Source organism: Coenobita brevimanus, chromosome 21 (genome assembly GCF_032717465.1).
Source record: "Coenobita brevimanus isolate Jiangsu-jjx chromosome 21, ASM3271746v2, whole genome shotgun sequence".
Taxonomy (NCBI): Eukaryota; Metazoa; Arthropoda; class Malacostraca; order Decapoda; family Coenobitidae; genus Coenobita; species Coenobita brevimanus.
Genome location: NC_136974.1, coordinates 5869855 through 5896139, shown reverse-complemented (window position 1 = coordinate 5896139; position 26285 = coordinate 5869855). Strand labels below are relative to the sequence as shown.

The 26285-nt window shown below is 40.8% G+C and overlaps 1 protein-coding gene across 1 annotated transcript in view; it reads left to right on the top strand.

The window, feature by feature from the left end:
• LOC145392093 (dynein axonemal heavy chain 5-like) overlaps window positions 1-26285 on the top strand; it is a 266709-nt gene that overhangs the window by 147156 nt on the left and 93268 nt on the right. The window contains exons 54-59 of the mRNA XM_080266547.1: window positions 2938-3080; window positions 4071-4205; window positions 4998-5120; window positions 11642-11759; window positions 12671-12876; window positions 23117-23280. Of these exons, the coding sequence (XP_080122673.1) occupies window positions 2938-3080; window positions 4071-4205; window positions 4998-5120; window positions 11642-11759; window positions 12671-12876; window positions 23117-23280 (889 nt within the window). The remainder of the gene's footprint in view (window positions 1-2937; window positions 3081-4070; window positions 4206-4997; window positions 5121-11641; window positions 11760-12670; window positions 12877-23116; window positions 23281-26285) is intronic.

Genomic DNA, 26285 nt, shown 5'->3' with positions numbered 1-26285 from the left:
AGCGTGTTAGGCACCAAAATGTTTCGTAACAACCGGGAATGTCTCTTCATATTTAGAGCAGCATTTGAGCCACGGTACGCGAGTTAGAGCCTAAAAACATTCTAATGCTCCCGGACGTCTCAGATATGTAAAACCACGGATTCGTGTTGTCCAGTCCGACGTGAGGTCAGTGGAGAGATAATATGTTCGTGGTAGAGCAGAAATAGGTCCATGAAAAAAGAAATGGTCCATGGGAAAGAAATTGGTCCATGGGGAAAATAGGTCCATGGGAAAAAAAAATTGGTCCATGGGGAAAAAATTGGTCCATGGGGAAATTATTGGTCCATGGGAACAAAATTGGTCCATGGGGAAATTATTGGTCCATGGGAAAAAGAAATTGGTCCATGGGAAAAATAGGTCCATGGGAAAAAATTGGTCCATGGGGAAAAAATTGGTCCATGGGGAAAAAATGGTCTATGGGGGAAAGTTAATTCTCTGGGGAAAATAGGTCCATAGAAGAAAATTAAGTCCATGGGGGAAAAAGGTCCATAGAAGAAAATTTAGTCCATGGGGGAAATAAGTCCATGAGGAAATTAGGTACATGGAAAAAAAAAATAGATCCATGGTGAAGTAGGTTTATATGGGAAAATAGGTCCATGAGAAAAACAGGTCCAGTGAGGGAAACAGTCCATGGGGAAAATATATCCTAGGGAGAAGATGTGCCGAGGCAGGAACGGCTCCTTTGGGGGGAAACAGGGAGGTGATGGTGGGCACCTAAGGGGTGTCACCGGAGATAAGTTTATAAGTTAATAATTATAATATTTCCTGAGAGCCAGCATCAATAAAAAAAAAAAATCATAAACTACAAAAAAAAATAGTATGAAGTTTTTGTTATGTTGCAGAGATGGAAAAAGTGCAGAAACAAGAGGTATAAAAGCACAGACACAAGAAAGCATTTGGAATGGGATGAAATTCAGAGTTCTGTACCGATTATAACGGTCCACCATTGGCAGATGTTTTGTGAGTACAGTCTGGGATGTAGTAACAGGTACAGAACTGAATCTCCTGCCATCCCACATGCTCTCTCATTTCTAAATTTTTCGCATATCTTGTTTCTGCACTTTTTTTCCCATTCCTTCATCGTCACAGTCACTTCAGATTTTTCTTCTAGTTAATTTATAGTGTGGCCCAACACCTTTTGCCGAGTAAGAAGCTTGGTTCTTCTATAGTAAAAAGCTTTAGCATCTGTGGTCTGATTGGAAATTATATTTCTTTTTTAACTTTACTTTTCATAATGTAAATTAAACAAACGCATTCTGGGGCCGAATGCTAATCATCCGCCAAAAGATGTTGTTGGCTAAGGCACAAGCTACCTACAAACCAAATGTGCAGAAAATTCGTTAAACTCCACGGAATTCAGTCGCCGCACTTCACAAAAGTCAATCCATTATTAAAAATTACATGGTGGTTGGCATTCTGTCGTCACTGATCAAATTCTCACCAAAAGTAATAGACTTCTGCACATCCACATATACCTCATACCAATTAATCTGGCCAGGCATGTATGGCAACACTGTTCCTGCCGAGATTCCGATTGGCTGGAGGTGTTTGTTCGATTTCGTTGTTGCTTAAATTGATACTTTCTTTATTATCAGATATGATGCTGAGTTTGTCAACAGTACAATCGTCAAAAGCAATAAGAAATTCGTTATATACTTAACAACAATGAAATTTGCGTAGGAAGATAGAAATATGAGTCAACAAAGTATTTTAGCAGTCAAAATCAAAGTCAGCATTCGAACAATTCCTTTAAATCTCCGACACTCGATAATATAACAGAAAATTGAGGAAACCAGCTTAAGCTAAGCGTTGGTGTAACACACATTTAAATTTTAAGATCAGTCCGTACTGTGATAATAGAGGAGATAAAATGAAAGAGTTTTCCTTTAGCCTACTTTGATTTTCGAAATTTTTTCAAACCTCCCTCCCCACACAACTCGTCTTTTCATTAGAACTTTTAATTATTCAGAGTTGTGGCACCGTTAAAGCGTGCGGACTGATCTTAAAATTTAAATGTGTGTTACACCAACGCTTAGATTAAGCAGGTTTCCTTAATTTTCTGTTATATTATCGAGTGTCGGAGATTTAAAGGAATTGTTCGAATGTTGACCTTGACTTTGACTGCTAAAATACTGTGTTGACTCATATTTCTATCTTCCTACGAAAATTTCATTGTTGTTAAGTATATAACGGATTTCTTACTACTTTTGACGATTGTATTGTCGACAAACTCAGGATCATATCTGATAATAAAGAAAGATCGGTTTAAGCAACAACGAAATCGAACAAACACCTCCAGCCAATCAGAATCTCGGCAGGAAAGTGTTGCCATACATGCCTGGCCAGATTAATGGGTATGAGGTATAGTTGTTATTTCCTGAAGGTTTGGTGAAAATTCGTCAAAAACTTTTCGAGATATTTTAGCCACACACACACACACACACACACACACACACACACACACACACACACACACACACACACACACACACACACACACACACACACACACACACACACACACACACACACACACACACACACACGCTCGCGCGCTCCGACAAAAAAACTGTATCGCCTCACCTTCCTAAAGGCGGGCAATCAGAAGAAGGACTCAAGAACTGAGTCTACAAAACTTGTCCCTTCCAGATATAATTGATGAAAATTTAGTCACAATTAAAACCCATTGTTTGGAGAACCATGATCTGCATTCATCCCACCACGTAAACGTGGCAAATTTAGTTATGATGAGAGTGATGATAAGTTTGAAATTTTTCCAGGTGCATTTTCATAGGTAATGTTGAGACTGAAATGTTACCGAGAAAGAAACCGCATCATCAAAAATTAAGCATATTCCTGGAGTCCTTGTTGGTGTAATTTTGTGTTGTGTGTTGTCAGGGTGGTGGCAGCACTGGGAAGCTCGTGTGACAGACTTGGCATACCCTGACACGGGCTGTCCCGACTACACCTCCTTCCTCGTGCCCAATGTGGACAACGTCAGGATGTACTTCCTCATCCATATCATCGCTAAGCAGGGAAAGGTGAAAACTGATTGAATTTCTAAGACGCTAAACGGGGAAAGGTGAATACTGGATTCCTAACACACTGGATTGAGAAAGGTGAATTCTTTTGGGTTCCTCAAACAGAGAGAGGTGAACATTAGCATACTTAACACGCCAAACAGGGAAGCTGAACACCTGATTGGATTCCTAATTCGTCAAATAGGGAAAGTTGTACAGTGGCCGACTCAACTCACTGAAACTGATGACATATTAACTGTGCTGTTCTTGTTGTCTCCAAACTATTTTATTCAGCTTAGAGGTGACTTTTCGATATGGAGAGGATTGATATAACGTTCCTTTATCCCTTTACAACAACATATCTCTCATAAACTAAACAAAATCTTGTGTTGGTGTGATGTAAATGAAAATACGTCAGTCGATGGAATGAGAATAATATTTCATTTCTACAGACTAATGGGAAAGATTGGCATTTAGATAGTACACATTTAAGTCTGTTTATCTTCCTCTTCCTCCATTTCGATGACGCGGTATTCTAGTTTATTCTTGTTACCTCCAGACCATTCATATAAATTAGCTTGGAAACGAACTACAGTACTGAAGATGTTAACAAATGATGGATCCAGTCATTTTAGTGTTCAGAGTTTATCCTAAGCTTAGTAACACTCCCCAGATGAAGCAAAAAAAAAATAAAATAAAAATGACTATCTTTCTCAAGAAATTTGTATCACTGTAATTTTCAGTTCATACCTCTCGTCATTTTTTTTTTCAGTTTATTTTCGGTTTCCTATAGTAATGAACAAATCTTTGTAAGCATCTTTGCAACACAGATCAGTCTTATCTAACAATTTATTATTATGTTTTCAGTTTTTGAGGTTTCCTGTAGTACTGAACTAATATTAGTAGGAAGTTTTGCAATAAATATCTTTTATCTGTCATCTTCTCTCTCTTTCCCAATAATACATAGGATGGAAAAGCCATATAATGATTTAGTGTACCGGCTTTTGGCAGGCTGTGCTGCTGACCGGTGAGCCTGGCTCTGCTAAAACTGTCACCATCAACGCCTTCATGAAGAAGTACAACCCTGAGGACCACCTGTGTCGGAACTTCAATTTCTCATCCGCCTCCACACCGCTGTACTTCCAGGTGGGCCACATGGCTGGGTGGGATGGGGGGAGGCAAGAAAGGAGTGGGTTGGCATGGGCGGGCCTGGACAATATTACATTAGCTAGACTTAGGTTTCTCAAACTGGGTTACGCAAACCCCCTGGGGTATGCAACAGGGCAAGGGGGCACTTTGACGGCTGGTGGAAAACTCAAAATAGAATGTACTAACTTTTCTGCCATATTTCATTGGATAATACTGAGAATTAAGAAACTAGAGTCCACAAAATAAGCTTTTCATTCACACTCAGTATTTATATATTGGTTGCATTATAAAAATACTGTTTAACACTTACAGTGTGGTAATTGTTGTTGAATAACCCTGGTCTGTCTGGCCAAGCAGATTCATTAACCACAGGGCAAGAAACCGCCTCTGCAGGGTTGTCCTGTTCAGTGAACCGGTGTTCTCTTGTGACAGACAGCGCTTCACCTCAGTGAGGCTTGGGAAAGTAATTATCACTTAACTGTATTTACAACAGTTAGTGTGTTTCCAGTGTATAATGGGTCAGTGTTGGTGGAGTACCATTCTATATCCAGTGCCTCATTGACTGGGGTACGAGTTGATGATGTGAAGACTCAGAGGGTATATACTAGATAAAGTTTGAGAACCCCTGATCTAGACCTTCAGCGCATCCATGGTCTGACGTGAATACCTAGGTCTCTAATCCTTTGCATATATATGTAGATATGCCATTTGACCCGTTATTAAGATTATAACTTATTCACAGCTTGAAAGTTTCCCAGTAAAGTTAGTTTACTCTATTTTCACGACCAGCGAACCATCGAGGGGTACATTGACAAGCGGATGGGCAGCATGTATGGCCCCCCTGGTGGCAAGAAGATGACGGTATTTATAGACGACCTCAACATGCCCCACATCAACGACTGGGGCGACCAGGTGAGACAACGGTAGAAAAAATAGAAATCATGCCAAGGTAGTTTGTAGACGAATATATATATATATATATATATATATATATATATATATATATATATATATATATATATATATATATATATATATATATATATATATATATATATATATACCCAAATAATGGAAAAGCTACTTAGCAATAGATACAGCAGTTTCGCCCGACATGAACATTTCCCCAAGTCCAAGCCTCTCCGAAACTGTTGTATTTTCAGCACAAACAACTTCGCATAAATATATAAAATAGCTCGCGACACTGATATCTTGACTCTGTAGTGCTGAGGTATGTAGGACTAATTAAACTATAATATTCGTAAATGAGAAGGCTACATTTCATAAAATATTTCATGTTGCACAAAAACTCCGCTGTTGTTAAAATTAACCAAATACAATTCTAGGCAATAGTTAATACGGTTATGTATGACGCCACCAATTCGATAGCGTCAAGATTTAAATCCAGGTACAGTCTGTCCACCTTTTGTGGGTTGGCAGGTACAAAGAGTAGCCTACTTAGGATATCACCCGGGGGAGGTAACTGTGGTAGCCTGGACGATGCACTTGCTTTTATCTCAGGAGAATGAATAAGTGACCACAGACTCAAATGCTTAAGTTATGGAGATGTAAACTATGACCACGCTTCTGATGGTGTCTACCCCTAACTTTACCTTCTGCCCTCAAAAAAGTAATACCTTTCCATGGTAAAGAAACTAATTTAGCTCAGTGGTCAGCAAAGCTAAACAAGTCAGATGCAGTTATAACAGAGACGAAAGGGAAGTGGAGCTCACAGAACCACTCCCTCTCAGTGTTTTAAACTCAAAGTAGTTATCTGTGTTCATGACCATTATTCAGCCGGTAGACACAGAGACCTGATTATTCCAGTTAGAGAAATAAATAAGAAAAGGAGATGTTCACTGGCACGAATAAAATGCAAACTGTATATTCTGTCAATCATCCAATCCTTTATTGCCACATTAGGAGCGTAGGGGCCCGGGACTAGGCTACTTAGTTTGAGTTGGTTCAGATATTTAAGGCTAGGATGAGCAATCTCCCCCCTTCAGTGACATTCTGTGTGCACTGTACCCCAACCCTCCCCCAGGTGTCAATCCTAATAGGCACCATGTAGTTATAGTGTCTTAAGCAACTAGATCACCCTGGCGTCCATTTCGTTGTATCGTTACCATCCAACGTAGTGAATAGCGTCCTGGGCTACAAGAACGATTTGGCTTGTCTCGTATAGGATCACCTGAAAGAAGCTTTAAATCCATTGGGCAGATGGTGGGTGCGCCCTTCCCCTGCCATTAGACTGACCCACTCCCATAATCGCCATAAGCCTCTGTTGTAGGTAGTGATTCAAACTGTTCTTTAAACCAGGGTCTCCAACCTTTTCAGTCTTGCGTACCAGGTTTGTCAAGATAAATGGTACCATTGCACTCATAGCCTGGTACGCATATGAGTGTGAATAGATTGTTATCAGCATGATTTCCAAAGATATAGATAGACAGACAGATAGATATAGATAGATAGACAGATAGATAGATAGACAGATAGCTAGATAAGATAGATAGATATAGATGGATAGATAGATAGAAAGATAAGATAGATAGATAGATAGACAGAGATAGATAGGTAGATAGATATCAGACGATAGGAAACTGGTTAGTACAGCTTACAAGGGCAGTCAGCTTCACTTTGCATATGCATGGATGAATGAATGTCAGCTTGGCACATAAAAAAAAAAAGGTATGCAATACAACTTAAATTTACCGTTTACCACAAGGACTTCAGGATGCTTGGCGTGAAGTATGAAGAGGACTGCTGATCAGTTTTATTGTCTTTCTCATGTCGTTCGAGAAATAAGTAATACATTCATTCCGCTGTGTTGCATTAACAAAGCCCAGACAACAACTTTATCACATGTTGGCAACACCTGCCCTAAACTTAAGGGGTTCAAGATGCGGCCCGCGGATCAAAATTAATGTGACCCTCCTGACCCCAAGGTGCTGATCCCGGAGATTTTTTACAGAAGGAAAAATTAGTAAGATAACTTACTAACCAACTATCCGCCGCAACTGCTGCTAGAAAGTTAGTGTTTCTGCAGAGCTAAAAGGCCATGCAGGAGACTTTTTCAACACGTCTGTTATAAAAGAATGGGATTTCTAATTATGTAGCCCACTTAAAAAAAAAAAAAAAATGGATGTCTCATATCTGAAACACCATCATATGTCTCGGCATGTCTTGGTGGGAAATGTCACAGTCCTGGTCCACACAGTGATGGAGCAGCTTGGCATGGCGGTGGCCACAACTGTTTCAGAATAAGTGAAGCACCAAATCCTCTTAAGCTGAGTTACAACATATAGTGTCGTGATTCTGGTTACTGCACAACACAAAAAAAATCTGTATGTACCATCTTGACCCCTGTGGCGGGGGGGACACAACCTGGCCGCACGATGGGGTGGTACTACTACTCTGCGGCCAGGTTGTGTTAGGAAGAATACTGCCACCGTATTCCCTGCGTGTCGTAAAAGGCGACTAAAAGGGGCGGGGTGAGGGGACTAGGGACCTACTCCTCTGTTTTGTAGTTCCTAAAAAGAGACAGGTTGTGAGAAAGGGATGGGGGATGGAGTTATCCCCGTACCCTGAAGATTGGGTCTATGAATGTGCGTGGATGTAGTACGATTGAGGCTAAAAGGGAGGAGATTGGGAGAATGTTTGTGAGAAGAGAGTTGGATGTGTTAGCTTTGAGTGAAACGAAGATGAAAGGGAAGGGGGAATCTATGTTTGGAAGTGTGAATGGAAGATTGTCAGGTGTTGATAGAGGAAGGGCAAGAGAAGGTGTGGTCTTGTTAGTGAGTCCGGAAGTTCAGCAGTGTGTGATTGAATGGAAGGAGGTGTCATCGAGACTGATGTGGGTGAAAGCGAAATTTGAACGTGAGTTGTGGGTGTTTGTGAGTGCATATGGGCCTGGTAGTGAAAGGGATGAACAAGAGAGGGAGTCTTTCTGGAATGATGTTGATGAGTGTCTGCAGAGTTTTGGAGCGAATGTGAATGTGGTAATGATGGGAGATCTGAATGCTAGAGTGGGAAATGTAGCAGTTGAAGGTGTAGTTGGTATGCATGGTGTGCCTGGAAGAAATGAAAATGGGGAACGAATGATAGCGATGTGTGTTGAGCGAGAGATGGTGATTGGGAATACGCTGTTTGAGAAGAAAGATATATATAAGTATACATGGGTGAGACAGGAGGGTGGAAGTGTTGTTGATAGAGCCTTGATGGACTATGTGGCTGTGTCTAGGAATGTAATAGGAAGATTGTTGGATGTGAGAGTTCTGAGAGGGGAGGGTGGAGGTATGTCTGACCACTACCTGGTGGAGGGAAAGTTAAGAGTAGGTAAGAGATGGGTGAGAGCTAGGAGGGTTAGGTGTGGCAGGGAGGTTTTGAAAGTGAGTGAGTTGGGTAAAAGAGAGAAAAAGATAGAGTATCAGGAGAAATTGAAAGATGAGTGGAACGCAGTGAAAGATCGGGAAAATGGCAGCGTGGAGGAGGAATGGCAGTTGTTTAAGAGTGCTGTGGTGGGGCATGCAGAAGAGGTGTGTGGTGTGAGACGTGTGGGTGGTGGTGTAAGAAAAGGAAGTGAATGGTGGTGCGAGGAAGTAAGTATGGCTGTGGCTGAGAAGAGACGTGCATATGAAGTGTGGCTGCAGAGGAAGGATGAGATGTCATATGAAAGGTATAAGGAGAAGAGGAATAGAGCGAGAAGGGCTGTGCGTGATGCTAAAGTGGCAGCAGATGAGAGGTGGGGTAGGCAGCTGACAGAGAATTTTCAGCAGAATAAGAAAATGTTTTGGAAGGAGGTGAAAAGGGTGCGAAAGGGAGAGTCTGGGAAGGAAGAACGAGTAAAATCAGAGGATGGAAGGATGTTAATTGAGATGGATGCAGTAAGGAAGAGATGGGCAGAGTATTTTGAAAGATTGTTAAATGTAGAGGAGGAAAGGGTGGCTGAGATTGTGGCGGATGGAAGGGTGCAAGGAATAAATGTGTTGGGAGAGTTGAATGATTCTTTGATCACGAAGGAGGAAGTGGAGAAGGCAGTAAAGGAGATGAAAACAGGGAAAGCTGCAGGTATGGATGGGTGTGCTGTGGAATGCCTGAAGGGTGGTGGAGTGACTATTGTTGACTGGTTAGTAAGATTGTTGAATGTGTGTTTTGAGAAAGGTATGGTGCCAATTGACTGGGCAAGTGCTTGTGTGGTCCCGTTGTATAAAGGCAAGGGTGATAAGTATGAATGTACTAGCTTTAGGGGTATAAGTCTGTTGAGTGTTGTAGGTAAGGTGTATGGTAGAGTGTTAATTATGAGAGTTAGAGAGGGTACAGAGGGAGTGATTAGTGATGAGCAGTGTGGCTTTAGGAGAGGGAGGGGATGCGTTGATCAGGTGTTTGCTGTGAGACAAGTGTGTGAAAAGTATTTAGCGAAAGGCAAGGATGTGTTTTGGGCATTTATGGATTTGGAGAAAGCGTATGATAGAATTGATAGGGAGGCTTTGTGGACTGTTTTAAGATTGTATGGACTTGATGGTAGGTTACTAAAAGGGGTGAAAAGTTTTTATGTAAATAGTAGAGCGTGTGTAAGAGTGGGAAATGCTGTGAGTGAGTGGTTTCCCGTGAGAGTGGGGCTGCGACAGGGATGTGTGATGTCGCCTTGGTTGTTTAATATTTACATGGATGGTGTTGTAAAGGGAGGTGAATGCAAGAGTTTTAGGTGGTCTGAGTCTGGTAAATGTTGATGGAGGAGAGTGGAATCTGAAGCAGCTGCTGTTTGCAGATGATACTGCACTGGTGACTGATTCAGAGGAGAGATTGAGACAGTTGGTAGAGGAGTTTGGAAGGGTGTGTGAAAGGAGGAAATTGAAAGTAAATGAGAATAAGAGTAAAGTGATGAAGTGTACGAGGTTGATAGATGGTAGGGGGATGAATATAGTTTTGAATGGTGAGTTGCTTGAGGAGGTAGATTGTTTTAAATATCTAGGGTCACATGTTGCTGTGGATGGAAGAATAGATGCAGAAGTGAAGTTTAGAATAAATGAAGTAGGAAAGGTGCTGGGAGGAATGAAAAAGTGTTTAAATGTCGTTCGCTTAGAATGGATGTAAAGAGAAGGCTGTATGAGGGTGTTGTGGTACCGATTGCATTATATGGGGCTGAAACATGGAATATGGGTGTAGCAGAGAGGAAAAGTTTGAATGTAATGGAGATGAGATGTCTGAGGAGTATGTGTGGAGTGACGCGTATGGATCGGGTGCGAAATGATGAAGTGCGAAGGAGAACTGGAGTTGTTCGGGAGATGGCTGGCAGAGTTGAGCAGAGGGTGTTGCAATGGTTTGGGCATATGGAGAGAATGGATAATGAGCGATTGGTGAAAAAGATAACTAGATCTGATGTGAGAGGTGTAAGGCTGAGAGGAAGACCACGAATAGGATGGATGGACAGTGTGAAGAGAGCGCTGGATGCGAGAGGGATGTCTGTTGAGCAAGGAAGAGTGGCTGTGCGTGACAGAAATAAATGGAGAGAAATTGTGAATGAATAAGTGATGACGCAGCCCTGAGGGGATATTCTCCCGCATTTGGTCTGATCAGCTAGTCAGGTCAGGTGCGGGTAAGGGGATGGGTCTGTTATGATGTGGCAGGGGTAAACCAGTTCTGCTGTCGGGCCCTGCTGCGGATGTCACTGATTGCATTGCCCAGTTGACCCTTGTGCGGTGTGGTGCGGTGAGGATCTGTCCGTTCTCCCCTTTGGGGCTAAGATGCGAATGAATGTGTTTGAATGGATGAGTAAATGGAGAGTGAGTCGTCCTGTCTCGGCTACCTCCCTTTCCTTGGGGGAAGCAGCCTAGGTATATAGATAGATAGATAGATGTACCATCTTGAGAAATAAACTGGTGAGGAAATACGTCACCTTAACATAGTCAAGTGGGGTATAAGAATGGTGTCATAAGGCAAAAAATATCGCTTTTTATGATCTGGTGTTTGACTTGAAAACACTCCCTCCTCTCACACCAAAATCAATGGGGGATAAAACTTATAAAACTGCCTGCCATCAGTGACTCAAGAAACCCTAAGAGATCAACCAGATGTAGGATGAACTGTAATCTTTTCACTCTGACCGGTTCCCATCTAATATGCTATAATTCTAGTCGTCTCTCTCTCTCTCTCTCTCTCTCTCTCTCTCTCTCTCTCTCTCTCTCTCTCTCTCTTTCTGCGTGTGTGTGTGTGTGTGTGTGTGTGTGTGTGTGTGTGTGTGTGTGTGTGTGTGTGTGTGTGTGTGTGTGTGTGTGTGTGCGCGCGTGTGCATTAAGCAAACACTAATAAATATAAATATATAAACAAACACATTTGCACAAAGCCTTTGGTTCATATTAAAGTAAAAACAAGCAATCACAAAAAAAAAATAATAATAATAATTAAAACACACCCTATCTCGTACACCTACCCAGCCGACCAACGAGATAGTCCGCCAGACCATGGAGATGGGAGGGTTCTACAGCCTGGAGAAGCCCGGAGACTTCACACACATCGTGGACCTGCAGTTCCTGGCAGCAATGGGACACCCTGGTTAGTTACACATTTTAATTCCGTGATTATAAAAGCGCAGAGCATAATTCAAAACAGATTAAGGAAAGACTAATGACAACAGGAATCAGCTGTCGAATTTTAACAATATTTATAGCAGGGATGATGATCTGTAATAGTCTGACCTGAAGGGGGTTCTTCTAATGGAAGTAACACAGCAGCCGATTTCATTTCAGTATAATCTCATGGGTTGACATTATTGTTATTATTAGTATAAGTATTGTTGTTATTTTTGTTGTTGTTACTATTGTTGTCCTTTTTTTTAGTCATAATTGAAAACTACCTTCTGTTTCACGTAATAATGATGCTTTGAAAACTGGTTTGCATCGTTATAATACATTAACTTTGGTGATGGTAAGAAATATGATGGGATGCGTAAAAATTTATTTCGAAGGCAAATTTTAACTGGAACTGGATTTGTAAATAAATCATTTATGACGACTGTGCTCAACAGGAATGATTATTAACACTTATGGGCTACAGGCAAGGGTCTAAATCGTCTTGGCTTTCGCTTGTACACTAGTTTTAGGATGGTTTCGCTAAAGCAGTAAATCAATATACTTGAAAGTCACAAGAGCCGGAAGAAATTATACGTCATACGCAATTAACGTCATACGCAATTAACGTCATACGCAATTAGGCCTACGGCATAGACATCACATTTGTTTACTAAGTGAAAGCCAAGACCAAAAGTCAAGCAGAAGGGAAGGGAGTCGACTTTAGATAAAATTATGTCGACTTGGACTTGGTTTCGTCTTGACTTTTTCTGAGATCGCACGGAGAGAGGCTTGAACGGTATTTTAGGTGGAGAGTCAAGGTGAAGTCCTGTTGAAGTCAACTGATTTTTGCGTTAATTATGGCAAAAACTCACCATAGATTTATTTGGCCCATAGGTGGGGGCCGCAACGACATCCCAAGCCGTCTCAAGCGCCACTTTTGCATCTTCAACTCCACCATTCCCTCCGAGAGTTCCATCGACAAGATCTTCGGGGTAATCGCAAAGGGTCACTTCAGCGGCAAGAGGGGCTTCAACGCCGAGGTTCGCTCCATGGTCGATCGTCTCATACCCCTCACTCGCCGCCTCTGGGCACACACTAAAGTAAGTCTCGCAAAAGTAATCTCGCAAAAGTAATCTCGCAAAAGTAATCTCACAGAAGTAATCAGGTAGGTCTTGCAAATAATATCAGAAAAGTATGTATATTTATCTGCTGCACGACGTCACATCCTGTGAGGGGTAGCCTCAGCAAAGGAACCACCAGAAGTTTCTGTCTCTACTCTGTAATGACTCATCGTCCCACGCCACACCGCCGTCCATTACATACTCTGACACCTTATCTCTCAGTTTTTTTCTCGGTTTCCCTCTCCTTCCCCTCCCATTTACCTCACTCATATACTTCTTCATCCACCTCTCAACAGCAATTTCGCAAATGTACTCATCACGTTTGGAAAAGTAATTTCCAAAAGTTATCGACAGGGTGTTCCAGAAATACTTTTCATAAAGTACGGGACGAGTTCTAGGGTAAAATTCTAAAACGCAATGTATGTATAACAATATGTCGGAATCCACACAGTTGTAACCAATAAAAGATGTAAGATGTAGTGGTAAGAAATGTGGAGGGTAAACTCCATAGATTATTTGAGCACTGATTAACATGATATTACTAAACCATGCCAGTCTAATCTCCATCTCAGATCAAACCCTCTTACCTACCCTAATTTAGCCTTTTGACTGATAAGAGCTTTATCATGGTTGAGTAAATCGTCTGGCATGAGCCTGAATACCATAAGAAGCTGCTTGAAGTGCAGTGAAACGGTAAGGAGGGTCTGTAACCTTTTGACAGCTAGACCTTTTTCTAAGCTGAATAAAATCTAACTTTGCCCACAATAAAATATTAAATTACGTGAAAAGCAGTGAAGGAGTATTCTTAACACAAACTTCTATCTCTACGTAATCTTACCTACCCTAAGTTAACATGACCTAAGCACCAGATACATTATTCATTACAGATGAATTTATTGTTCATTAATCTTTCCTTGTCTGTTGTATTTGCAGTACATATTAACTTCTTAGCAATTTCATATTGTGATTTTCTTTGAGATCGACCATTCACGGCATTGACTGTGATCCAACACAGCTTCGGACTGTGAATAAGAGGGCAAAATCTCGAGCAGTGTATCTAAATGAGAGTGAAATAACTGAGCAATGCTGAAAATGCAGGGATGCAAAAACACACAAGATAAATTGTCTAAGGACGAGGTAAGTTGCTTTGGCATGAGGTTTGTTTGTTTGCATAGAGGAATCAGGAGGAAGGATGGGGCCGTACCAAGTTGACGTGAGATAGAGGACCGGGGTTTACAGACCAGTCCCTTCCACAAGTTGGATAAACACATCAAGCAGGAATGGTCAGGCACAGCATAACGTGGACATGGAAGAGTATTCATTTAACGAATATGCAGATATGTTACTGACACTGGAAGAAGCTGGTGAAAACGCAGTAATGGCTGTTAGTGTGTACAGAGAACGATTTCCGAACCGCAGGGTGCCTTTATGTCCAACAGTTATTGCTGTGGTGCGTAAACTACGTGAAACTGGTAGTTGTCGAATTGGGGTCATTCTTGCTGACAGATTACGACCATTAAACGACCGCATACATGAAGCAGAGGGCCAGATACTACACAGAACTAAAAACAGCCCTGGGATAAATATTGGCAAGATCGCCGAGGAACTGCGGTTGTCAGTGGGCACTGTCTGGAGGATCATACCGCCATGACCTTTATCCTTACCATCAGCAGAAGGTACAAACACTGAGTAATGTGGACTTTCGTCCCCGGATGCAGTTTTGTCGGTGATTTCTAAGACAACATGCAGAAAATTATCTCTTTCCATCTCTGTGTATTTCACTGATGAAGCAACATTTACACAAGATGGCATTTTCAAAATCCATAACACTCATACCTGGAATATTAAGAATTCACATACAGTGACTCGTCGAGGTCATCAGGTACGGTTTTCTATCAACGTTTCGCCTGGCATTATTGGTGAACACATTGTTGGCCCATATCTTCCACCTGCACGACTGACAGGTGAAACATAGACATTTTCTTTAACACAAATAGCCAGTACTGCTGGAAGATGTGCCAGTCGGGATTCGGCAGCAGATGTGGTTCCAGCAGGATGGTGCTTCTACACATTTTGCTCGAGTAACTTGGGAATACCTAATGTTTTGTTACCAGGCAGAGGGTTAGGACGTGGCGGCCCTGTTTCATGGCCACCTCGGTCACCTGACCTGAATCCACTGGATTTCTATCTATGGGGTCACATAAAAATCATGGTATACATTGCAAAGGTCCAAAACCACGACGACATGTGGCGCAGAGTACAAGACAGTATGACAAGTATTCGATACACCCCTGGGGTCTTTGAACGTGTACGGCAGGCACCTGTGCAACGAGCTCAAGCCTGCATTCAAGAAGAGGGTCGTAACTTCGAACGTTTGGTGTAGTTCATGATACCGTAATAATACCTGTAATAATTCATAATTATGTAAATTATGTTTCACAAACCTTGCAAGAAAAAAAGACTGCTCATGTTCACTCTGAAGAGTTGTGTTATAATTATTCCTACCAAACATTTATTGTTTCCAGCTAAAATACTACTTGAATATTTAAATTTAGTTACATTTATGTATGAGAAATTTACAGACTGTTATGTTTATAACATTTGTTTCTCACTATTTCATGTTAGCCAGTGCTAAATCAGTTCTACGGAGTTCACCCTTCACTTTTCTTATCACTACGTCTTGCATCTTCTAATGATTATAACTAAGATGCTATGTGGATGCAGACATTTTGTTATGGAGACATTATGTCTTAGAGTCCCTGGAAATCGCCCTATAATTTATGAAAACTATTTCTGGAACACCATGTATATGCTGTGAAAAACCTGCAGGATCTAGAATTGGCCAGATAACTTTCCACAGCCTTGGATGTTGGTAGGGTTGTCTGGAAAAGTAAGTTAATTCTTTTACGATGGCATATTTTCCCGCCAGATAATATACATTTCGTCTTAGTTAACCCTTTCTCATCAGTGACGTCTTTTGATCCTTGCTACCACCACACTATTTTTGTTTAATTCTGTTGAAGAAGTCTATACTGTAATATAATATTATAAAATGGTAGTCTATGTACTTAGACTATAACAAGTATATAAATTATCTATATCTATACATATCTAGTTATCTACCTCTCTATCTATCTATCTAGATAAATAGATGGATAGATATAGAGACATCTATATGTATCAACCTATATATATATATATATATATATATATATATATATATATATATATATATATATATATATATATATATATATATATACATATATATATATATATACATATATATATATATATATATATATATATATATATATATATATATATATATATATATATATATATATATATATATATATATACAGTATGTATGTACACACACCAGTAAAGTGCGCATTTTGAGCGCGTGACGAGCGATCGAGCCAGTGCCATGTTATCAGAATTTTTCTCTGCTATAAAATTGTAGACAAAATCTTCGATATTTAATTGCTAGAGTTGATATAAAAAAAACAGTGTTACGACGGAAAATCTTTTTTAATTTTATTTCGTAACTGAGGCATTCACCGATTAGAGCCGAACATTTCCATGGAAATCTCGAGATTACTGATTCCATCATCTTTATGGGTGAGTTTTTAGCTGATGAAAAATTTATTGAACGAATGTAACACATTCAGAAAGAATTTCTCAACTCTATTTTACGTAGGAGTAAAGATATTTAGCTTCTGCTTGGCGTGACGGTCGGGTCGGGCCGGGTTGGACAGGGCTGGGTCTTGCAGGTCGCTCATTTCCAGAATTAACTGAATCAACACTGTTCGCCCACTCGTAAATACTTGTTTTAGCGATCTTTGGAAGCTTATGTGAAAGAGACCTTGGAATGTTTTTGTAGGTAATTCAACTTCAGAGTGCTGTAGTGAACGGATTAATGAACACTGACTAACCCGTTTCCGTTCGAGAACTCTCGTGAACTGAATAAAATGTGGAGATAAGAACAACAAGGAGCACTGGGGGAGCGCAACACTCAGTTAGCCGAACTTTCGACTTAGTTCTGCAACCTTCACCTTTGAATGATTGTCCTCAAACATAAAATACCATATCCTTGCGTGACCATCATCCCCTCCACTAAGCTTGGTTCACATTGGATCAAAATTGTTGAAGTTAACCTTGCCTTGTGACTTTGACCTACCTTTGACCTATTGTTCTCAAATTTGAGCAATGTAATCTTTGGCTAGCCTTAAATCATTTCCCCGTGTTTAAGCTGAGCTGAATTACATCTTTTCAAGGTAAAGGGCCAAAAGTTTGACATTGTTGTGTCACCTTAAATGTAGACCGATTGTTCCAAACCTTGAACCACCTCACTCTTTGCTCACCATCTGCACTTCTGCTAAATTTTGTCTGAAGTGCATCAAAACTGTAGCAGTTTACCTATGCTCGATGTATTGCCTTTGACCCTTTTCGGGCAATATCTTCCGTGCCTCCAACCCAGTGGAGAATAAAACCCCGCTGTGAAAAAATAAATAAATAATTAAAAAAATAAGGTAATCTATTGCCGTTTTAGAGCTAAAGGGGTCTGAGAAAGAAAAGGAAGAATGTAGAGAAATCGGGGTTTTGTAGTTTGTGTTTTAGCATGTTAGTTTTTTTTTTTTTTTTTTTTGGCCACTTTAAGAAATGTTTTAGATATAGAAAAGCATTAGGATTAAGGCTAGATGCTTAGAGGAATTTAAAACATCTGTGTTTGGGAGTTGTGAAAGATTATATTTGTTAAGGCTCGTGAGTTGCTTTGGGGCCATAATGCATGGGGTCCACCAACACTCTAATGATAACATTGTGTAACACGTGAGAGAAAGACAGATGAGATTTTTAGGACATGTTATGAGAAGAGGAAAGATAGAAAACCTGAGCTTAACGGGAAGAGTCCCAGGTAGTACAGCAAGAGGCAGGCAAAGGGAGAAGTATATGGATGGAATAGTAAGAGCAGTCTGGACAACTGCTGTAAATGACAGAAGATGGAGAGGTGTGGCATTCCATGGTCGCCAACGTCTGCAGGGGCACGGCACTTCGGTAAGGTAAGTGTAACACGAAAATTCCAACCCATGTTGACTGTAACAAACCAGTGAATCGCAGGTTTCTGTGTGCTTGTAGTGGTATCATTTTTACCTCTACCTCAGCGATTTTTCCTGCACATTACGTTGTAACCCCTTCATTTAAATGTTTTGTTTTTACTGTCTGCTGACGATTATGGTGTTGGAGGAGAGTGCCTTCGCGCGGTAGCAAGCACCCAGTAATACAAATGTCTTTCATCTTCCTCCCTGCGCACCGAAAGGTGAAAGATGGAATGTAAGAAAAGAACACTTTCAGCAGCCTACAGTCCATCGAACTAACGTTTAGGTGAGCCTGGGAACACACACACACACACACACACACACACACACACACACACACACACACACACACACACTATTATATTCAACAGAAAGAAACTCCACACATAGATTTGAAAAAAAAAAAAAAAAAATGTCCTTTCACCCTTTCACAGCTATAGTCAAATTTGGTTCAATTACTGTCACTATACCAAAGATTTTCTTGAGCAGAAACCCTTCTTAGTCACGGTGTAAAATCTTTCAGTATATTACGTGACAAGTGCCTGTGCAGTGACATGGAGTAGGACGAATGAAAGAATTACTGAAGTACGTGATGTAGAGGTTGATGGCGTGAGAAGCGTAAAAGTAAACATTCTCAGGTGGTTCGAGAGTGTAGGATATGGAGGCGGTTGGTAGAAGGTGAAGGAGACCGAGAAAGAAGTGGAGAGGTAAAGAGCGAGAGTATGTTAGTGAGGGTGGTGTCCTGGGAAGGGGGGTTGTTACTGAACAGGGACAGAAAAGCCTGAAGGTCCGTTCGTCGAGACTACCCTTCACGGAATGCAGTGTCAGGCAGCGAATAGAGAGGCGGAAGATACTGGCAAAAACCATGTCAATATTAGGAAGATAGAAGTGACATACAGGAGAATATTAAGGCTCAAGATGCAAATTACTAAGGCAGAAACACTACGAGAAGGAGGGGTAAATTTTGTGTTGTTATCCTAATTGTTTCTGGAGGTTAAAAAGAAAGAATATATATATATATCTATATATATATATATATATATCTATATATATATATATATATATATATATATATATATATTCCTGCTACCACACTTTCCTTCCTCCAAGGTTTAAACGATGTGACTGACATTTCATTCCTGCTACCGTCCTATCATTTTCTGCCCCTGAAGACTGGCTTCTCGACCACTTAGAGATCAACACAGTATCTGACGTCTTAATCCTGCTGGAGCCAGACGATTTTATGCAGCATCAGAGTGGATCCTTGCTCTGTGAGGGTTAAATATCAGAGTGGCAGTGGGCGCTTTATGTAGGCACGACGCTGGCTCACTCATCAGCCTTAACAAAGTCCTTCGTAGCTCCCATCCACAGAGGTTTTAACCTTTATTAAGCACCAAGTCTTCGTCCTCGAGCTTTTCTTTACCCAAAATCCCCCAAAGCAGCTAAAGTATAATGCTGAAATACTTAAACATAACCAGAGAAACCGCCAATTCCTACATATTCGTCTTCGTTCCTCTTCTACTTTTCCTGTTTAATCTTCACCTTCATCACTTCCTTCACAGAATGGCCGGACTCTAATATGACATAACCGATTTTTTTTTTTATCAGTGCCTTTTCATTCTCGAGCTGGTATGATCCTTTAGAGGTATTGGCTGAAGAAGGTAGAATATGATAGGTCAGGGCAAGGTCAACTCAGTGTTGTTTCTATTTAGATCAAACTTGGTGGAAGTTTTGATGGTCAGGAAATGGTGAGGTGATCTTGTTTTAAGAATAATCGCTCAAAGGTAAAGGTCACAGGATTAGGTCTAAGTTTCTGTCCTCGTGGTCACATAGTTTTGAATCAACGAGAACCGAATGTAGTGGATAGGTTTAAGGTCAGCCAAACATACAGAATCATATTTTACATAATAAGCTAAAGGCCAGTGTCAATTTAACAAGTCTGATCCAATTTGCAGTTGTTGAGGGTCACACAGAGATGAAGAATTCAGTGCTTCAGAACAAACTGGTTGAAGTTCAAGGTCACAGGGCAGGTCAAAAGCTCAGTTTTCAACGGATTGTAAGACCCTGGTGATGCACTCACTCAGTACTCCTACTTGTTAGTGTCTCCAGAGCGTTTTTTTTTTTTTTTTTTTTTTTTTCCAGCTCTGGAGAGACTTTGAGCGGGAAAGAGTTAGTCAGAACTTCCATGAACTCCACTACTACTACACTTCCAAGTTAATAACTTGCAAAAACCTTCATAACTTCCAAACACGTATGCTTTTTAAAGAATCAGTAAAACAAGGATAAAAATACATTTCGTAAATTTCATGAAGACGTAGGGATGGCACAGTGCCAAATTCCAAAGTACCACAGTCGAAGCAAACACATGTAAGCCCTTATATATATATATATATATATATATATATATATATATATATTTATTTATTTATTTATTTATTTCTCATGGTGCTTGAAGCTCTCGCACGTGACATCAGAACTGGAGTCACATGAAAGGTGTATCCTGATGACTTGGGACTAATTGCAAAATATGAGAGGGTGACAGATGAAAGATTTAGAAAGTAGAAAGATGGATTGGGGTACTGGACAAAGGTTTGAGAGTAAAAGCGGATAAGACAAAAATAATGGTATCTAGGGCAGCCGACGGTACTGTCAAAGCAGAGGGAGTGTGGCCATGTGCAATTTGCCATTAGGTGCGGGAAGTAACTCGATTTTGTGCAGTGCTTGTGATAAGTGGATGCATACGAGATGCAATGGTATTACAGGTAGGCTGCAAAATAATGCTGATATTGAGTGTGCGGTATGTTAAGGGGAGCATACAGAAGCAGCAAAGTGGGAAAGATTTAATCGTGCTGGAGAATCTCTTGAGTATGTGCTGGAATTTTGTTATTTAGGGGACATGATATGTGCTGGATGGGGCTGGAGTTACCTCAGTGGCGAGAGGAAGGAATTCTTCGAAGTTTAGGTAGTTGTGGCTCGTCCTGACATTGAGAGTGCTGTCTCTTCGTGCTAAAGGGTCATTGTATGCAACTTGTTTTAGGAATGCGATGCTGTATGGTAGTGAGATTTAACCAGTAAAGGAGGAGGATATTCCTAGGCTCAAACGTACAGAGATCAAAAGTATTAGATGGAGGTGTAATGAATGCATCCTTGAATGACAGGCCTGGAAGGTTGGAATTGCGAAAGAAGAGTTGAGAGGAAGGATGGGACTTGAATTTATAAGCGAGGTGATAAGAAAGAGTATATATTTTTTTTTAGATAACAGAGCAGAGGAAGGAAAAACAAATGAACAAAAAAAAAACATCCATACACCAGATTACTGGTGTCCGCTGTTCATGAAATATCTGTAACAGACTTGAACAGCAGTAGGTTGAAGTCCGGAGGGAAACAACTCTGGGGAAGCGAGTTCCAGAGAGATGCAGTTCGGGGAATGAAAGAATTCTGGTAGGCAGAAGTTCTACAGTATGGCTGAGTGACATTCCAGTCATGAGCGCTGCCAGCTGCCCGTGTAGCACGAGGGAAGGAATGGAGGGGTGGCACCATGGACGCGACTTCGTTTGAGAGCATTGTTTAGCGAGACGCCGAGAATTTCAATACTTTTGGAAATAGGAATATTTGTAGAATTGAAGATAATATACGATTCTGGCAATACCTGCCTATTAGTATAATGTATATATTTAGTTTTACTAGCATTAAATGAGACAAGGTTGTTTTGTCCCCATTCACTGATCGTGGATAAGTCTTGATTTAAAGAGATGGCTGTACTGAGATGAGAGTTAGAGATATCGGACTTTGTAAATGGATGTCTGAGTGTGAATGAACTATGAAGTGTTGAGTCATCTGCATATGAATGGATGGGATTGTGGGTGACAGATAAGAGATCATTAATATGAACAAGGAACAGGGTTGGTGTCAGAACTGATCCCTGCAGCACGCCGGCGTTAACTGAGTGGAAAGTGGAATATACATCATCTACTTTTACTCTTATTTTTCTATTGCTGAGATATAAGGAAATCAAAGGAACAAAAGAGTTTAGTCCATAGCAAGGGAGTTTGGACAACAGGGAACGGTGCCACACTCTGTCAAAAGCTTTAGAAATATCCAGGGCTACTGCATGAGTTTCACCATGTAGGACAACTGACTGATGGATGGTATAAGTCAGGAGATTGAGTATGTCAATGGTGGATCTTTCTTGGCGGAAACCATATTGTCTATCACTAATCAAGTTGAGATGGTCTGGGCAAGTGGAGAGGATGGGGCATGTCAACTGGGTGGGGAGGGAGAGCGGTGTGAACGTTAAGGGTAGAGCTGCAAGAGGTAGACCGACAAAGACTTGGGATGAGGTCATAAGACTGTGACTTCAAGGTTAGAGGACTGAATAGAGAGGCTGCTGGAGATCAAGCAGCGTGGAGAACCACCACTACGTGGCCAAAGCCGATGCATGCAAGCCTGTTGGAGCCTTTATAAACTAAGTGATGATGTGAAGCACACACACACACACACACACACACACACACACACACACACACACACACACACAAAGATTTACAATTATTATGATGTACGGCACAGGTAAGTATAACTCGACCATGCAATGCATGAAAGTATGTCACCGAAAAAATAATTATGCATGAGGTTACATTATCTTATACTGCCTCAACCTAGTTCCTAATACTCTTGGTACTATGCCATCCGTACATCTATATACGAGTGCATTTTCTAAGATGCATTTTCATATTTGCCTATATATAAGTGAATTTGTATCTTCCATCCTATTGTATCATTTGAAATGTTAATTTTATGTTACCAGCGTCGAGAGAGGTTGCACTGGTAAAGGAATTTCCGTAGTATTTTCCACTTCTGCTCTGATCACATGTATTGTTAGTAGGAGATAAAGATGATGGAGATAATTATGACGATGGTGAAAATGATGATGGGAATAGCGACTTTGATAATGTTGGTGATGATGACAATGTAGAACATGATAATGGTGATGAATATGACGATAATGATGATGATGATGATAATGATAATGATAATTATGATGATGGCAATGATGATGGGAATAACGACTTTGATAATGATGATGATGATGATGGCCTAGTTCCCTCCTCCCACCTCAGACCAAGCTGCTGCCGACCCCCGCCAAGTTCCACTACGTGTTCAACCTGCGCGACCTTTCCCGGATCTGGCAGGGGATGCTGTCAGCCACTCCCAACGTAATCACCTCCCCCGACACCCTACTGGCGCTCTGGCGACACGAGTGCTGCAGGGTCATCGCAGACAGGTGAGGGGAGGGCCTAGTGGACAGGGGGGTGATACAAGGTCATAGTGGATGCATGGGTAGTGGTGCAGGGTCGTTGTGGACAGGTGGTTGGTACAAGGTCGTATATGGGGTGGGTAGTGATGCTGGGTCTTTGTGGACAGAAGGGTCGTAGTGAAGGGATGTTGTGATCAGAAAGGTCATAGTGAAGGGTCGTTGTGGACAGATGGCTCATTGCAAAGGGAAATTGTGGGCATGTGGGTGGTAAACTGTTGTAGTGGACAGTTGGGTCGGTCAGTGTGGAGCTGTAGTGGGCAGTGGGTCTTTGTTGTTGTGGTGGTGGGTGTAGTGGTCGTTCTAACGGGCGTCAGAGATACGAAGTGGTTATGAGATGTGATTAACACTAATCACTGAATTTATGCAGTAATGATGATGATAATGATAATAATAATAATAATAATAATAATAATAAATTATTATTATTATTATTATTATTATTATTATATTTATTTTTATTATTCTTACTATTACAATTATTATTATAACAACCATAACACTGATAATAAATGGCGTGCAATAGCAGTTACTCATACTCTTAGTCAGCAACACACTCAAAATAACACATTCAAGACAACATAGGAGTTTGTGAAAAAAAAAAAAAATACGGCCATTAAGCAGTGAGTACATATGGCTTTAAGATATTTTACACTGCTGACACAGATTCCAGTTTCTGTACAGTCGTTACATGCAGCGTCACACAACAGATCAAAGAAAGGCTGACAAATAAGTACCACTGCATGCGCTGGCAATGGATCTTTGACAGTTATCGATAGCACTGCACCCAAACTGGATCCATCGCTAGAGCACAAATTGGTCAGTTTCTGCGCAGATGATATGCGCAGCATGGATAGAGAGATTGGTTTTCCACTATTGACAGACAACTTTCATTAATTTTTTATTTTAACTAGCCGCGTGCCAGTGCCGTTTTAAAACGGTCTGATTTAATTCCGCGGCCAGTGCCAGAGCCGTTTTAAAAAGGTTTAAAATAAAAAACTTCACTGTGACCACATTTTTCAAGATTCGCGGGTAAAACTTGGCAGGCATGGAAGGTAGCCATCCCCCAGGCTGTCAAAGCCATACACTCACTTGCTCCCCCCCTCATGCTTGCTCTGCCTTACTCTGCCTGTGTGCCTCACCCTGTGCTGTACATAGTGAAGGCATTTTGTAAATATTTTCATGTAAGTGTAAGTTGTAAATATTTTCTTGTAAATGTAAGGACCATATAGTGAAGTCAAGTTGTAAATACCTTCTTATAAGTGCCAGGACTATATGTAATAAAGTCAGGTTGTACCTATCTTCAAGTAAGTGTAAGATAATGCATTCACAGTGAGAAAGACATGCAAATTGTGATCGATGCTGAAGTAATAAGTAATTAGAAAAATGTACTGAACATTGCTATACCTTCCCAGCATAAATACCTGAGTATACCTTACATAGAAAACGGCTTTCTCTCACGTACTTGGTGAGCGTGAGAGAGCGGCTATACCTGTACACGAGTATGCAGGACTCAATAAAACTCATTTCTGAGCCTCGGTGAGCATTTTAATGGCGAAATTCGTTGTTTCCACATCAAAATCTATCATTGTAGCCAAAAAGAAAAGGTCGAAAAATGGCCGGCACTGGGGTGACCCATAGGGCTAAAAATAGCCGGCATGCGGCGGGTTAATACCATGTCGCCATCGGAAGGGTAATGTGTTATTTGTTCATTAATAAAGATAGTTTTTTTTGAGTCTGTAGCTACTTGTCAGGATTAGAGAGAGAGAGAGAGAGAGAGATTAAGGACTGGGCATGTCAGGTAAAGGAAGGAGTGTGTCTGTGACAGAGAAAGAGAGAGAGAGAGAGAGAGAAAGTAGATGCAAGAATGTGTTAATCGATGGAAGTATACACAGGGTAGGTATACACTGATTGCAAAAATATGTATGGTAAGGATAATACACAGGGTAGGTATACACTGATTGCAAAAAAATATGTATGGTAAGGATAATTACACACCTGAGTAACGCAGTACTTCAAAAGAAAAAAGTGATATCAAAGCTGTACAACAGTAACAGCTTTGACACTTCAGTACAAGTTGCACACGTAACATTTCTTATAATGCTGTACAGCATCCCGTTATATTCCTACCAAGTAAAATTGCTGCCAGATATTATGTCCCATGGTTATCTGTTCACCCACGTAACCTGCCAAATGGGAACTATCAGTAAGTTTATAAATAAATTCTCTCAGTTACTATGTGTTGCAAATTCTCCTACACACTGTCGGCAACAGTATACAGAGGTCTCCACCTAAGCAATAACACACCATGTTTCAGGCAGTAATATTCATATAGTCTACCTTCACAGGCTGTCTTGCTCAGAGTAGTCTTAGCCAAAGCAAAAACCTCAGGCTCAGACTTTTGCAACTCAACCAACCTTAACAAAGATCAGCATCACCATCTGGTGCTACCCCAGTTTCAGAGCCAATCACACGAATATGAAAAGTGTCAGCAAGTAATACAAGCATCTGCTTCATGTTTTTCAACAATTTCATAAACGAGATCTGACAGACAGTGACTTAGTTATTGCAATGGTAGGGAATATAATGTAGATGAATCGCTCTCCAACCATCATGTATTCTCATTCTGACCCATGGGGGGCTGAATTATCCTACTCCCTCAGCAGTTCATTACCAGTAAGGAAAACGAAATCTGACACTGGCAGTTGGTCCTAGATTCCCACCCACACAGCACCTATAACTAGATCACACTGGAATTTCACCTCCATCAAAGGATTGATCAACTGCTCATTGGGGTCAGCAAAATCTTTGATGCCCTTTAACATGAGACTGTGAGGCACAAGGTTTTGTGTTTACACCGTGTTGAGAAACAGAGTCTTCACATAGGAAGCTTGAATACGAAGCCAGAAGAGCAGCACATTAATTATTTCCTATAAGGGATTCTTTGTTTGATTTTCAACTCCCTTTTTTAAGCA